Source organism: Capricornis sumatraensis, chromosome 12, assembly GCF_032405125.1.
Source record: "Capricornis sumatraensis isolate serow.1 chromosome 12, serow.2, whole genome shotgun sequence".
In the NCBI taxonomy this organism is placed as follows: domain Eukaryota; kingdom Metazoa; phylum Chordata; class Mammalia; order Artiodactyla; family Bovidae; genus Capricornis; species Capricornis sumatraensis.
Window position 1 is genome coordinate 83,462,981 of NC_091080.1, and position 15,103 is coordinate 83,478,083.

General features: G+C 45.8%; 1 protein-coding gene across 1 annotated transcript in view; it reads left to right on the forward strand.

Annotated features, from left to right (window-relative positions):
- The window catches only part of FARP1 (FERM, ARH/RhoGEF and pleckstrin domain protein 1), a 236,270-nt gene that overhangs the window by 156,791 nt on the left and 64,376 nt on the right, over positions 1–15,103 (forward strand). Inside the window, exons 4-6 of the mRNA XM_068984199.1 lie at positions 476–554; positions 8,729–8,826; positions 14,846–14,960. Of these exons, the coding sequence (XP_068840300.1) occupies positions 476–554; positions 8,729–8,826; positions 14,846–14,960 (292 nt within the window). The remainder of the gene's footprint in view (positions 1–475; positions 555–8,728; positions 8,827–14,845; positions 14,961–15,103) is intronic.

Below are 15,103 nucleotides of genomic sequence, written 5' to 3' on the forward strand. Positions count from 1 at the left end.
GGATATAGTTTAAGTCTCCAGAGGAAAAGGTCTGATGCCTCAGTGTAATACCCTTGTCACAGTATTTTTACAAAACAGGTATCTGGACTTCCTTGGCAGCCCAGTGGTTGAAAATTCACACTTCCAATGCAGTGGACCTGGGTTCAGTCCTGGTCAGGGAACCAAGATGCCCCATGCCATGAGGTTTTTTGGTTTTGTTTTGTTTTTTTAATTTAAAATTATTTAATTTAAAATAATTTAAAAAAAATTTTTTTAATTAAAAAAAGAGCTGTTTGTCTCCCCACAATGTGAAAATATGAATAATAACCAAACTTAACCAACTAATTAAGTGACTTGCATGTCGGCAGAACTCCTGTTAGCAGCTTGGAACGAGACTCACTATTAGGTGTATAATATCGCCTCTTGTGTCTTTTTCTTTAATGGCATTTGCAAGATAAATCTGTAAATGCTTTGCTGCTTTTTTCCCCCTTTTTAGGGCCGAAGCATGTTGTCGTCAAGTTTGTGGTGAAATTCTTTCCACCTGACCACACTCAACTCCAAGAAGAACTCACAAGGTTAGTGGTTTGGAAATGGGGTGCTTGTTGCTGTGGGTGCCACAGAGAGAGAGAGTGAATGTTACAAGTCGACTGATGAAACACTATGATGATGTTGCCTTGACCAGCGTGTGCTCTCTGCCAGACAGTTTAACCTTCCTCTCTCCCAGTTGTGTTTACAAGCGTGGGAAGAAAGAAAGTACCACGGTTTCCCTGCAGGCTGATCTCTTAAAAGCTGTGCTATGAAGTATCTGGGCCTGTAATCTGTTACTGTCACATTTCTCCCTCTTCTGTCTGTCACATCACAAGGCAGTTTTGGGAAATGAATCTCTTCTGTGGAGCCAAGATGTAAACTCAGAGTTTCTGTCTGTCGCTGCGGCTGCCGAATGGCTGTGAACTGTCCATTTCTTCGAAAGCGTAGCCTAGCCCTGCCCTTGCTGTGTGGCCAGCTAGTTACTTAATCCCCCTGCACTTCTGTTCATTGCCATGTCAATGTGCCTGCAACACTTGCTTTGCCAGGGTTGTTTTAAGGATAAGCGCTAATATACACAGAACGCCTGGAGCCCAGTATCAGGCAAGTGTGTTAGTTACTCAGTTGTGTCCAGTTCTTTTTGACCCCATGGACTTGTTAGCCCACCAGGCTCCTCTGTCCATGGGATTCTCCAGGCAAGACTACTGGAGTGGGTAGCCATGCCCTTCTCCAGGGGATCTTCCCGATCAAGGGATCAAACCTGGGTCTCCTGTGTTGTTTGCAGGTTCTTTACCATCTGTGAACCACCAGGGGAGTCATTTTCTGAACCCAGTAGGGATGCCATCATCCTCACCCCTACTATTACGTTACCCACTTTATAATTTGAAGCAAGACACATGCTGTTCTAAAAGAGAGCAGAGCCTGGTGGCAACACGCGAAGATAAAATGCCTCCCTTTCAAGACTAAGTACGCTAGTCTGACCAGCCAGATTGTTGCCACACTTGCCTTTCAGCTTTAGCTGCTCCCAGTGAAGGCTGTCGCATCTTTCTCATCCCTCGGTACAGAGCACAGTAGCTTGGTTGGTTGACCATGATTTATCAGAAGGGAGAAGGCAGTCAATCAACAATAGTGATGACATGTACATGGTGTGAAAGCCTTGTCCCAGGAATGGGGTACGTACTGGTTGAAAAGACAGGCCTGACTCACATGGGACCAGACACAGTAATTAAACAAACACGAAAAATATCAGATAATGGTGAGAGCCTTTAGGTGATGGAGTAGATTATGTGATAGAAGGAGACTGGTGATGACTTGACTTCTGATGACTTTACAGTGTGGGATCTGGGATGCTGGCGCTGAGAAAGCAACAAGGATCATTTCCGCAGGACAGGCTTTCCAGGTAGAAGGAACAGTTAGGCAGTGCGCAAGATCGCAAGAGGCACCTGATGTTCAAAGACCAAAAAAGAGGGCTCTCGTGGCAGGCACACGGAGAGCGAAGTGCATTGAGGTGGGACCGAGGCCGGATGATAAGTAGTGTTGAGAGACCAGTTGCCATGGATACCAAGGGGAGGATGGCAAGAAGAAACAGCAGCTACCCAGGCCAAGATGATGGTGGCAGGGGAGGTGGTACGAGTGGGAGTGGGGAAGACGCCTGCTTGTGGAACGCGTGCTGGAGGTGGAGTCGTTCTGAGCTGGTGATGGGTGGGAAGTGGAGACGGTGAGCGAAGTGGAGGGAATGCTTAGGTTTTGGACTTAAGCGACCAGGGGGGTGATGACTAGAATGGGGACAGGTGGAGGGAAGGTAGAGGATTGGGGAGGGTGGAGAGTCGAGAGCCTGGTGCTGCCAGGTGATGTGGGAGGTCCCTGCCGAGCATCCCAGGGCTGCATCAAGAGGGGCACTGGGTACCTGAACGTGCGATTCCAGGAAGCCCCTTCCCGTGGCTTTGCATGTTATTTATTTATGGCTGGGTCTTCACTGCTGCGCACAGGTTTTCTCTCCTTGCGGCGAGCAGGGGCTACTCTTGGTTGTGGAGCCCGACTTCTCGTTGTGGCGGCTTCCCTTGTTGCAGGGTACAGGCTGAGGGGTTGCAGCTCGTGGGCTCTAAGGCACTCGGATTTCTCTCGTCGCCGCTCCCAGGCTCTAGAGCACGGGCGCAGTGGAGTTGTTCCACCGCCTCTCGTCAGGGGGACTCTTCCCGGAGCAGGGATCGAACCTGTGTTCCTCGCATTGGCAGGCGGACTCATTAACGGTTGGACCACCAGGAAAGCCCATTGTGTTCTCAGTGAGTCACCACTGGTTGTTTTCCTCCACTTCCATCCCTTGAAAGCAGCAGTTACGTGACCAGGATGTGTAGAAACCGTCAGCCTTCTGGGACCCACATGGCTGGGACCCACATGGCTGGGACCCTTCATGTGAAGAAGCAGTTGGGGCTGCACCCCCCGCCCAAGTTCCAGGCTGGAGGGCCGACCCCAGTAGCATCTTCACGCCGTGTCATTATTGGGCTAGTGTGTCAGTTTCTGGGCCTGGTTTTCCTGTTGTTGGAATGTACGTTGCTCGAAGCTCAGAGCACTGAAATGAATCTAAAGGCGAGCCCAGCTGTTGATCAGTAATGGGCCTTTTCCTCCTGCATCTTACTGGGCCTTCATCCTGCTTAGGGAGTTGGCAGCATTAAATCCCGCCCCCTCCCCCCACCTCCACTCTCCGCACCTTTCTCCCCATTCTACTTTGCAATGAGTTTTGCACCTTTTCAGTTTTTGTGAATCATCGTCTCTAGAAACTTGAGAGTTTTCTACCCTTCTGGTCCTGGTTATAAAATTCCATACAGCTTGTGACCAGTCAGCCCTCTGTGTGTGTGTTCCTGGTATCTTGACGGCTGCTGTGACCAATCTGATAAATTCCTCAACGGCCACAAGCAGGTTTGGAGTTTTGTTATTGCCATTTTCTGGCTCGCAGAGTTAACTGACATCTTAGAAGTCTTTCCAGACAAGAGAATTCCTTTGGCTCAGGGTTGATAAACTTGATCGGAAGTTTAGAAGCTCTGCATCACTTTCCTCTTTGCTGCAAGATATGATGGGAAGGCGACCTTCCAGATCCAAGGGGTCAACTCCCGCACTCCCACAGAGTCCTGTTTAAGGAGAAATCTAATAATGTGACCACTGAGACTCCCGGCAGTTTTCCATGGCAGATGGTGAGGGAGGGAGGATCTGGGAGAAGCCCCGTAGGGACAGTACTTCAGGCGAGGGACGTGCGGATGAGAGCGAGACGGACGGAAATGGGCCTGCAGTTGGGCGGACTCGAAGTGCACTCGAGCTGGAGCCAATTCTTCGGGCCTCCAGGAATAGCTTTCAGCTCCCTGTCTGTATAGATCGAAGATTGAATTGCATCTCGCTGTTAAACGAGAGGCTGAAATCCTTTCTATTTATTGGACTACATTCTCACTGAATCTCTCACTCTCCTGACACCAGGTCTCAAGCATCCGGAAGGAGCGAAGTACTGACTCTTCGGTGCAAATTTAAAACCACTTAGGAGGGGTCTTTGAGAAGGAAATTACCAGGCTTTCTTCTGGCCTAGCTGGGAATTATTTGGCTGTGCTGGTGAGGTCAGGCATAGTACTCTCTGAGCATCGCGTCTTAAGTAGGGTTTAGTTTCTGCTTGGCTGTGTTTTTGCGAGGAGGCAGTTTGGCCACACTATATGACTCTCAGGATCTTAGTTCCCCGACCAGGGATCGGACCCCTGCCCCGTGTGGTGGAAGCGGAGCCTTAACCACTGTGCGGCCAAGGAAGCCCCTTGGCTGTGTTCTTCTACGCGGAGGGCACCTGTCTGAGTTTGCTGCCGGGCAGGGTCTGCTGCAGTGTTGCCTTTGGCTGGCTGGGACACCGTCATGTATGTTGAGTAAGTGGCAGAAAGAGTGAGAGCTCCCGAACGAAGTTAATGAAAACAGACGTGTTTAAAACATGGCTTCCGAGGGGTGTGACTTTCTCCCCTGAGGTCCCTGGAAGTGACAGCGCTCTGGCCCCACCACTGTCGTCGCCTCCCCTCTCATACGCCTACCCTTCTGCCAAGGACAGTTGATTCTGCTCTGAGCACTTTGTGTGAATTCGATGGGAATTGCTTCAGTTATGGTGCAGGAAGTGCTGCTGAATTTCTGAAGTTAGCCCTGCAGCTGGCGTGCCTGACTTACAGCTGTCATTACAAGATGACACAGTGCCCAGTGGGATTACCAGGGCCTTAGGACAGGAAGAGTCAGCGTAATCAGGGAGTGACAGGCTCCTCCCGCATCCTTCAGCTCGGGCTTTGCCCTCTAATGAAAGAGGGGAGCTCTCGGAACCCCACACCCTCTCCACACCCACGAGAGACCCTCCCCAGAGGCCCTGAACCCTGAGTTCTGTCTCTGGACCACAGGGCCCTGTGTTTAAACTGATAGCTGGTTACCTTCCGAATGTCATGCTTTTAAAACACACGTTCTTCCTGCTTATCTGGAAATTAACTACACAGGTAAGAATTAAAGCCTGTAGTTCTAAGAAGTGTTGGCTTCAAAAAACAATAACCACAGCCCAATCCAGAGGGATGGTTTGTGTCACCTCTTCCCATTTAAACGTGTGTGCTGATGTTGTGATTATTTTTATATGCTCTGTTTTACTCTGCTTTGACTTCCCAGGGAGACACAGAAAGAGAATGAATGAATGAATGAATGAACGAACGAACATTATGGGGGCTTGGGGAAAGGTTGTTATCAACTGGTAGACCTTTGGGTGTTTGTGTGTCTCTGGTTATGAAATGCCTCCAATGGCACCCCACTCCAGTACTCTTGCCTGGAACATCCCATGGATGGAGGAGCCTGGTAGGCTACAGTCCATAGGGTCGCTAGGAGTCAGACACGACTGAGTGACTTCACTTTCCCTTTTCACTTTCATGCACTGGAGAAGGAAATGGCAATCCATTCCAGTGTTCTTGCCTGGAGAATCCCAGGGACAGGGGAGCCTAGTGGGCTGCCGTCTATGGGGTCGCACAGAGTCAGACACGACTGAAGCGACTTAGCAGCAGCAGCAGTGGTAAAGAAGCTGCTTGCCAACACAGGAGACTTAAAGAGAGATAAGTTCAATCCCCAGTTCAGAAAGATCCCCTAGAGGAGGACGTGGCAACCCACTCCAGTACTCTTGCCTGGAGAATCCCATGGACCGAGGAGCCTGGTGGGCTACAGTCCATAGGGTCCCACAGACTCAGACATGACTGAAGCGATTAAGCACACACACAAATGACTTAAAGGGGATTCACTTTTATTCAGCTTTTTAAAATTGCTAATTTGTGTTGAATGCTTTTATTCTAGTCACTGTGCTTTCCGTGTGTTATTTCATTTAATTCTTCGCAACACCTCTGTGGTGAGTCTTGCTAAAAGCCCTTTTTTAAAAAATTAAAAAGACCCTTTTGTTGTTACAAAAGTAATCCATGTACAGTGTAGAAAGTTAGAATATCTAGATAAATGTGACTAAGAAGGTAAAACTACCATGTACCTGTTGCCCAGAGCTGAGCATTGCTAGCACCTCAGGGAGAGCTTTTCTCATTTTTTTTCTGTGTATATATGTGTACTTTTCATCTCGTTTAATACCCTGGCTGTATTCAAATGTCCCCCTTTGTTGCTCAGATGTCATTTATATCTGCTCATCTAAAGTGAGATTCACCGTAGGACCCCACATTGCAACTGGTTGTTACAGCCTTTGAACCCCTTTTAATCTAGCAGAATCTCTTTTTCTTCGTGATAACATCTTGTTGAAAAAACTGGACCAGCTGTACTGTGAGATAACCTACCTCCTAAGTTTGTCTGATTGCTTCCTGTATAACTTATTTCTCTGTCTTCTGTACTCCCTGCGAACTAGACCTCAGCTCTAAAAGCTTGACAGATACAAGTTACACATTCTTGACTAGAATCCCCTCGTAGTGGGGTCCTGTGCTTCCTGTTTCATTAGTGATGCTGAGATTGGTCGCTGAGTTAGGGTGGTAGCATTCTGACCTTTCCTTTCTGAAGGAAACTCTTGTGAGTTTGTCTGCATTCAAATGTCCAAACTCCTAAGTGGTTTTTACGCCAAGAACAATCCTTGCCAGAGTCAATAATTTCTTTAGAGGCCGTAGGATGAGTGTTTTATAATTGTTATTTTGTTGTGTTATTTGTTGGTGTTCTTCTGTAAAGTAGAATTTTGCCTTATCCAGCTGGATTATCTGTGCATGCTAAATCACTTCAGTTGTGTCTGACTTTTTGCAAGCCAATGGACTGTAGCCCACCAGGCTCCTCTATATTCTCCAGGCAGGAATATTGGAGTGGATTGCCATGTCCTCCTCCAGGGAATGTTCCCAACCCAGGGATCGAACTCACACCTCTGAGGTCTCCCGCATTGGCAGGCGCGTTCTTCCCCGCTAGAGCCACCTATCTGTATTTCGTGAAATACTCTTCCTACAGGAGAGATAGATTACATGCCCAGTTTTTTGCCTTAGATTGCCAATTTTTTGTTGGGCTTCCTTGATATTGATATTGGGCTTCCTTGTTTTCCTGATTGCTCAGTTGATAAAGAATCCGCCTGCAATGCAGGAGACATCGGTTCGATTTCTGAGTTGGGAAGATCTGCTGGAGAAGGGATAGGCTACCCACTCCAGTATTCTTGGGCTTCCCTTATAGCTCAGCTGGGAAAGAATCTACCTGCAATGCGGGAGACCTCTGGATTAGATCTCTGGATTGGGAAAAATCCCCTGGAGAAGGGAAAGGCTGCCTACTCCAGTATTCTGGCCTGGAGAATTCCATGGACTGAATAGAGTCCATGGGGTCACCAAGAGTCGGACATGACTGAGCAACTTTCACTATCACCAACTTTTAATACAGAATGCTTTAATAGACTCCTCAAGTGTTAATACAGTTCATTTTTTCTGCTTTCTCTCTTTTTTTTTCCTGAGTATTATAATGCAAAATTATGAAATTTCATTAGTACTCATGAAATTTCATTAGTTCCATGTGTTTTGATTCACTTTAATCCTTCATGTTGCTGTTCAAGTTGTCACAGTGTTGGCTAGTGGACACCCCTTCCAGGTTTTTTCCGCCTTATAATAGAGCCCGTTTATATTCGCAAGCTGTTTGCCCTCTGGCATACCTAGATAGTCTAGGCTCACTCTGTACCTTTCCCTCCTCCGTGCCTGGAATCTACCGTTTCTCCCTGCCTTTATATGCTTCAAATAGTAATTGTGTGAGAGCCAGAATCTAGCTGTTGAGGGTTGCTTGCTGCCAGTGTGACGCTTCTTCTTGACAGTGGACAAAACTAGCAAGGAAGGAAGGAACTGTGCTGAGTCATGTCCAGCTCTTTGCGACCCTATGGACTCTAGCCGACCAGGCTCCTCTGCCCATGGGATTCTCCAGGCAACCATACTGGAGTGGGTTGCCACGCCCTCCTCCAGGGATCTTCCCAACCCAGGGATCAAACCCAGGTCTCTGACATTGCAGGTGAATTCTTTACTGTCTGAGCCATCAGAGAAGCCCCAAACTAGCAAATATCTTCCTACAAATCTGTGAGTTGATATTGATATTCTCAAATCGATTTTAACATCACTCTGGTTTTACTTAATTTCTTTGATTTATAAATCCATTTTTCTCTTTCACTAAAAATGTTTACTAGCTTTATTCTACCACGTAAAGAAAAGAAATTTTAAATAAATGGATTTTTACACATCTGGCAGCTTATGGAAGAAGCTGAGTGACTGTTCCACCACAAAAAAAGACACTCGTGTTTCCAGTTCCATCAACAAGGCTTTTCCTAACCATAATAGCCTACTGTTATTGTCTGGGCCATAGAGCCATTTTTAGTATATTTGACTGATCTGTGAGAAAAGTTTAAATGCATGCTATACACCACAAAAATATATAGGGTGGTAAGTTATAGTCTTAATTTTTATGGTTGTTATCTCTCCATATAAAATGAAGTGCATTACTCATTGTGTGAGGATTGTGGCATATGTCTCCCAGTGTTTTTAGGGAGGTGTGAATATTTACATTGCAGCCAGTTGCACCAGGAATTCCTCCCACCTGTGCAGACTTTTCTTGTTTTCTGGTTTATGTACCTTTCACCAGGTCCTCGCTGTAAAGGCAAACTGCCACGGTTGAGCCTGACTTTGTTGTGGAAACTGTGCCCTTTTTGCTGGACGCCCACCTCTCTGTGTATGACGCCCGTCTCTGCTTCTGTTTGTAGGTACCTCTTCGCTCTGCAGGTGAAGCAGGACCTGGCTCAAGGCAGGCTGGCATGTAATGACAACAGTGCTGCCCTCCTGATCTCGCACATTGTACAATGTAAGTTCTTTTGATCTCCTTCAGGAAGTGTGTGGGAAATACACAGCCATCTGCTTGGTGAGGGGAAATGACATCTACTGCAAACAATGTTTTCGGCTGATGTTGCATTAGCACAAAAGCCAGAGGCTGGAAAGTAGCACTCTTAACATCATTTAATACTCCTGTCCTTCTGTGGGCTTCCCTGACGCTAAAGAATCGGCCTACAATGCAAGAGACCTGAGTTCTGTTCCTGTGTCAGGAAGATCCCCTGGAGAAGGGAATGGCAGTCCACTCCAGTATTCTTGCCTGGAGAATTCCATGGAGTCTGGAGGGCTACAGTCCACGGGATCACCAAGAGTCAGACTTGATTGAGCAACTAACGCTTTCACTCTCTTCCCCCAGATGTTGACCTGGGAATTCTGTGTCCTGGTGGTTGCCATGCTTTTCAAGATGGAAGATGTAATTGTTGAAAACTCAACTGACTCAGATTCAGTTGAATGGATGGTGGCCAAGTAGACGAAACTAGTTCAGTCCTGTTCTTGGATTTAATATTCGTCATTGAATATGACACTTTGGCATTCAGACATAAGACATAAAACTGTCCAAGATTTCCCTTCCTGTACTCTGCTCAAGAGTTCAGTAAACCAAGACACATGACCCTGGATAGAATCCAAGTGATGCTTGAAGTAGACATTTTAACTTTCTTAAACACGAAATAAAGGATAATTAGATTGTGCTCATTCTAAGGCTTACTGACTACCCACCTAGGCACTTTTTTTTCTCTTGGTAAGGCAGAAGTTACTTTAAATACACACATTATGTTTCAGGAAGGATAGTATGTACGTAGACCAGGGTCAACATATATAAACACTAGTATATAAATACTGTCGTACCATTTAAAAATTTCCATTGTATACAAAGCAATCCCATGTAATCAGGCCCAGCCTGTCCTCATAGGTGCCCAGTTAACAAGACTCCAGGTTTGTAGGAAGGGTCACTCCTAGTAGTCAACAAACTACTTTAGTCCCAAATGACCAGGTGTTTGTGGAAACCATGCTTATCGTCTTTTGTGTGTGTGCATGAAAGTGAAAGTCGCTCAGTCATATCTGACTCTTTGTGACCCCATGGACTATATATACAGTCCATGGAATTATCCAGACCAGAATACTGGAGTGGGTAGCCTTTTCCTTCTCCAGGGGATCTTCCCAACCCAGGGATTGAACTCAGGTCTCCCACATTGCAAGCATATTCTTTACCAGCTGGGCCACAAGGGAAGTCCAAGAATACTGGAGTGGGTAGCCTATCTCTTCTCCAGCGGATCTTCCCAACCCAGGAATCGAACTGGTGTCTCCTGCTTTGCAGGCAGATTTCTTTACCAACTGAGCTATCAGGGAAGCCCTTTTTGTACATGGGCATGGTTGAATATCTACCAGACTTAATAGATGGGTGTTTTCTTATTAATTTGAAAAAAAAAAAAAAAAGATGTGAAAAAGGACAGGCACCCCCCCCCCCAAAAAGTAATCTTTATTAGACTTTACTATGTTCTAGTTCTTTGTATTATCTCAGATCTGTGTATTATCTCATTTAATTTTTGTAACAACTCCCATGAGCTCAGTGCTGTTTTCCCCATTTTAAACTGAGGACACTTCGGTGCAGACAGTTACCTAACTTTTCCCTTTCATGTGTTTGGTCTTCTGTCTTCTTACAGTAACAGTGGAGTGAGCAATGTTTTGACTCAGGCAATCCTCGTTTCTATTAGTTGACTGATCAGCCTGCAAGTTACAAAGTCCCTCACCTCTCTTTCCTTTGGAACAGGGGATTAATAGAAGCTGTTTCCTACAGCTGTGAAAATGAAATGATAGCATCAGTATTTAGAATACACTAGGAGTTCAATAAACGCAACCACCTCTCTTTGTTCTCACTCACCTGCGGCCCTCCCTTTCCAAACAATGGGAAATTTTGAAATAAAACTTCCTTATTGGAACAGCCACTTCAGGAAATGTCTCCGACCATGGCCTTTTGGTGAGAGAAGAAAAATTTACTCAGCCATTTCTGGTGTCATTTAGTCTTGTAGCCGCTTTCTCTTAGGCCCCTTCCTTTTTAAAGTCTATGGTTAGAGTAACCCACGCACATGGGAAGTGGAGGGTCACTGAAGTCCAGAAAGCCATGTGCTCGCTCCAGGGGACCCTTCACCCCCAGACATCAACAAGGGCTCAAAAATCCCCTGAATCTTGAATTCTCCACAGGAGGTGAAATAGGTGGGTCCAGAAGTACTCCTGCTATTTCCGTTCTCTCTGATACGCAGTTTGGTGACACACTTTCAATATTCTTATACTTGCAAAACCCTATTTCTGTATTTCTGAGCATCCCATACATTTATTGGGCTTCCCTGGTGACTCAGTTGGTAAAAAACCCACCTATAACGCCGGAGACCCATGTTAGATCCCTGGGTTGGGAAGATCCCCTGGAGAAGGGAAGGGCAACCCATTTCAATATTTTTGCCTGGGTAATCTCATGGACAGAGGAGCTGGTGCACTACAGTCCAGGTGGTTGCAAAAGTCTGACACAACTTAGCAACCAAACCATACACCGTGTCACAAAGGAGAATCTTCTGTGAATGGTGTGTTCATTGAAATGACTGATCATTATTTACATGATCAGTACTGTAGAAGGGGTCAGTTCATCTCCCTTCTGCAGAAAGTGATATTAGTGCTGATGGAAAATTATCTCTACTGAGCTGTATTTTCATCTCATCTTTTCATATATACACAATCCGATTTTTAAAAATTTTCCTCTTTTCATTTGAATGCACTGTCATCTTTCAGACATATTTTTCATTGGTTCGTTTGTTGCTCGTCTTAGATATCCCCTGTACAAACTTCGAGCTTTTAATTTTCCCTAATCGACTCTGAGAAGACCAGTAGGAGAAGCTGATGAAGAGAAGATTCGAACACTAGGTGGGCCTGTTTATAAGAGGACCTCTCGTGTAGCGTGGAGGCCGACTGGGGTGCATTTCAGCAGGTTGTGTGTGCATCCAGTCTGAGGCTGTACAAGCACAAGTTTGCCCAAGCACATCTTCATGAGAGTTCAGGAAAATCACAAGATCTGGAGTTGTTCTTTTTATCTTTTGCTGAGAGTAGACTGATAAGGAATTCAGTATATACATCAGCTGATATAAGGGCTTCCCAGGTGGCGTTCCTGCCAAGGCAGAAGATATAAGAGATATGGGTTTGATCCCTGGGTCAGGAAGATCCCCTGGAGGAGGGCATGGCAACCCACTCCAGTATTCTTGGCTGGAGAACCCCATGGACAGAGCAGCCTGGTGGGCTGCTGTCCACAGGATGGTAGAGAGTCAAACACGACTGAGGCGATTTAGCTTGCACGCATCAGCTAATCTGACATCTCTGATTAAAAAAGAGCAAGTCATATCTTGAACACATCAATTCTCAAACTCTCCAGACATAAGCAGGTGCCACTTTCTAATTCCAAGAAGAAAGCATGTGGGACAAAGTAAATTTCATAGTCATGTTGCCCTTGCATTTTAGGAGCTGAAAGGCAAGTGATTCCAAGGAAAAGACAGTTCAGGTGTATTGACCTGGATGCCAGAAGACAAACTGGAAGTCTTAACTCTTATACTGAATTATGGAAAAGACTGTGTTTTGAAATCCATGTATGTTAAGAAACCCAAACTCAAAACTCATAAAAAAAAAAAAAATTCAGGGTTTAGGTGAGTCCCCACCCGCCCTCACCATATGCAGTCAGTCTTCGTTATCTGTAGATTTCATGTTTGCAAATGCACCTGCTCTCTGACGTTTCTTTGTAGCCCCAGAATTAGCATTTTTGGTGCTTTCAGGGTCACGTGCAGGCAATGCACAAGATGGTAAAAACATCTGAGTCACCTCCCCCACACACCTCCCCAGCTGGGGGCCAGAGAAGGTGATGCTCTGCTTTCTGGTTTCAGCTCTCATACTGGAAACAAGTATCCTTTTCATGATCCATTCAGTGCCACACTTCTTGCGTTTCTGTGCTTTGTTGGTGACTTCCCTGTTTAAATGGCCCCCAAGTATCGTTGCTGAACCACAAGTGCAGGAAGGTTCTGACGTGCCTTATGGAGAAATAAGGGCTTCCCAGGTGGCTCAGTGGTAATGAATCTGCCTGCCGTTGCGGGAGATGCAGGTTCGACCCCTGGGTTGGGAAGATCCCCTGGAGGAGGAAATGGCATCCCACTTCAGTATTCTTGCCTGGAAAATTCCTTGGACAGTGGAGCCTGGCAAGCTACAGTCCATGAGATCGTAAAGAGTCAGACATGACAGTGGCTGAGCCCACACGCACACGTGGAGAAACACGTGGGTGCAGATATGCTTCATTCGGGCCTGAGTTACAGCGCTGTTGGCTGTGGATTCAATGTTAATGAATCAACACAGTGCATAAAAGAGGATGTATTTCTACAGAAGCATACAGAAAACTCGGCTGGTTGATGAAAAAGTGTTTCAAGGTTCTTAGAGGAACCTAAGCTCTTATTTCCCCTGGGAATGATGGTTTGGTATTCATTAATTTGATATTTCATAGGGAGTTGATAGAACACTGTTACTATGAATAATGAGATGCACTGGGCTCTTTTGAGCCAGGATAGAAGAGATTTCCGAAAAGACAGTGCCGTCATCATCAAGGCCGCCAGTGGGTGGTGGCAGTGTGGTGGGAAGGTTCCCCCACTTCCATGTTGTCCTTTGTGATAGAAAGTGGCAACTTAGGGAGGAGGAAATTTGTTAAGAAAGGGCAGTTAGGAAATAATATTGATTTTGCCATAGCAGTTGGAAGCTAGCGAGTGATTGATTGTTCCAGTGGCCCAGCTGGTGCCAGGCGAGTTGGCATTGTTGGATGCAAAGCAAATATTCTCGGGGGCTGTGAATTATAGCAACATATAGTGCATATCCTGCGTGATTACCAGGGTGCGTTGCCCAAAGTGTGACAAGCTGCTTCACAAGACAAAGTGAAGGGTGGGTTTCATAGCAACGGTTAACTTGCTTTTCCTCTAAACAGCTGGGCTCCGTTCATTTTATTAAGCTTGTTACACAGACTATATGATAAGGCACACTGTCCCATCTGTACTGAATTGCTATAAACTGAGCTGGAGTCAGTGTTGTTAAAGGTACAATGATTACGTTAAAGCTCTATCCTTTAATTTTCCAGGTTAGAGCAGTTAGGGGACTGTGTTGAGGTTACATGAGAAAAATAGGCACCCTCTTTCTTGTCGATGAAAATTTTGTAAGGATTTGCAGTCTGTTGGGTCATTTCTGATAATAAGAGCCATTTATTTTTACCAAATTAGATTAGGTACCTTTCATTGTTGTTCTTTAGTTGCGTCCGACTCTTTCGCAGCCCCATGGATTGTAGTCCGCCAGGCTACTCTGTCCATGGGATTCTCCAGGCAAGAATACTGGAGTGGGTTGCCATTTCCTTCTCCAGGGGATCTTCCTGACCCAGGGATCAAACCCATATCTCTTATGTCTCCTGGATTGGCAGGTGGATTCTTTACCACTGAGCCACCTGGGAAGCCCATTATGTACTTTTACCCCTATTTACAATCATCTTTTCTCTACATGATAAAGCATTTAGGGTTTCCACTAATTGTTATATGTGCATTTCCAAAGTCGATTTTGTCAAGCCCTGAAAGTCAGAATGTTTTGATCCGCTTGTTTAGAATTTACTGCCTAAAGTAGAAGCAACCCCTAGTTGGGTGGGGAGGAAGGAAAACCAGGAACATGGATGGCCAAAGATGAATGATTCTGAAGTTTTCTTTCCAACGGGTAAAGATGAGAAAAAGTGGAAACTGTCGTCTTACATTGGCAGAGCTGTTAAATCCGTCCTCCTGTCCACAGCTTCTCACATCTCGCCCTTAGGATACTCACCAGCTGGGATCGCCTTATGTTCTTGGCTACTTTTTCCAGTTTACTAGCTGGGGAACAGTCCACTGGGAATGTAACAAACTGTGAAGTGTTAATCACATGTGGCTGGTTTTTCTTTCTCCCTTTCTTTGTAGCTGAGATTGGGGATTTTGATGAGGCATCGGACAGAGAGCATTTAGCGAAAAATAAGTACATACCTCAGCAAGATGCGCTAGAAGACAAAATCGTGGAATTTCACCATAACCACATGTAAGTCTCCCTTGTTGCTTCCTTTGAGCTGTTTCTCTCTGTCCTCTGACACTCATTAAGTACCTGTACACACGCAAAGAGTAAGTATTGGGAAGAAATATACAAAGAGGGAGGGAGGAGAGCCCAGAGGCTTAATCAGTGTT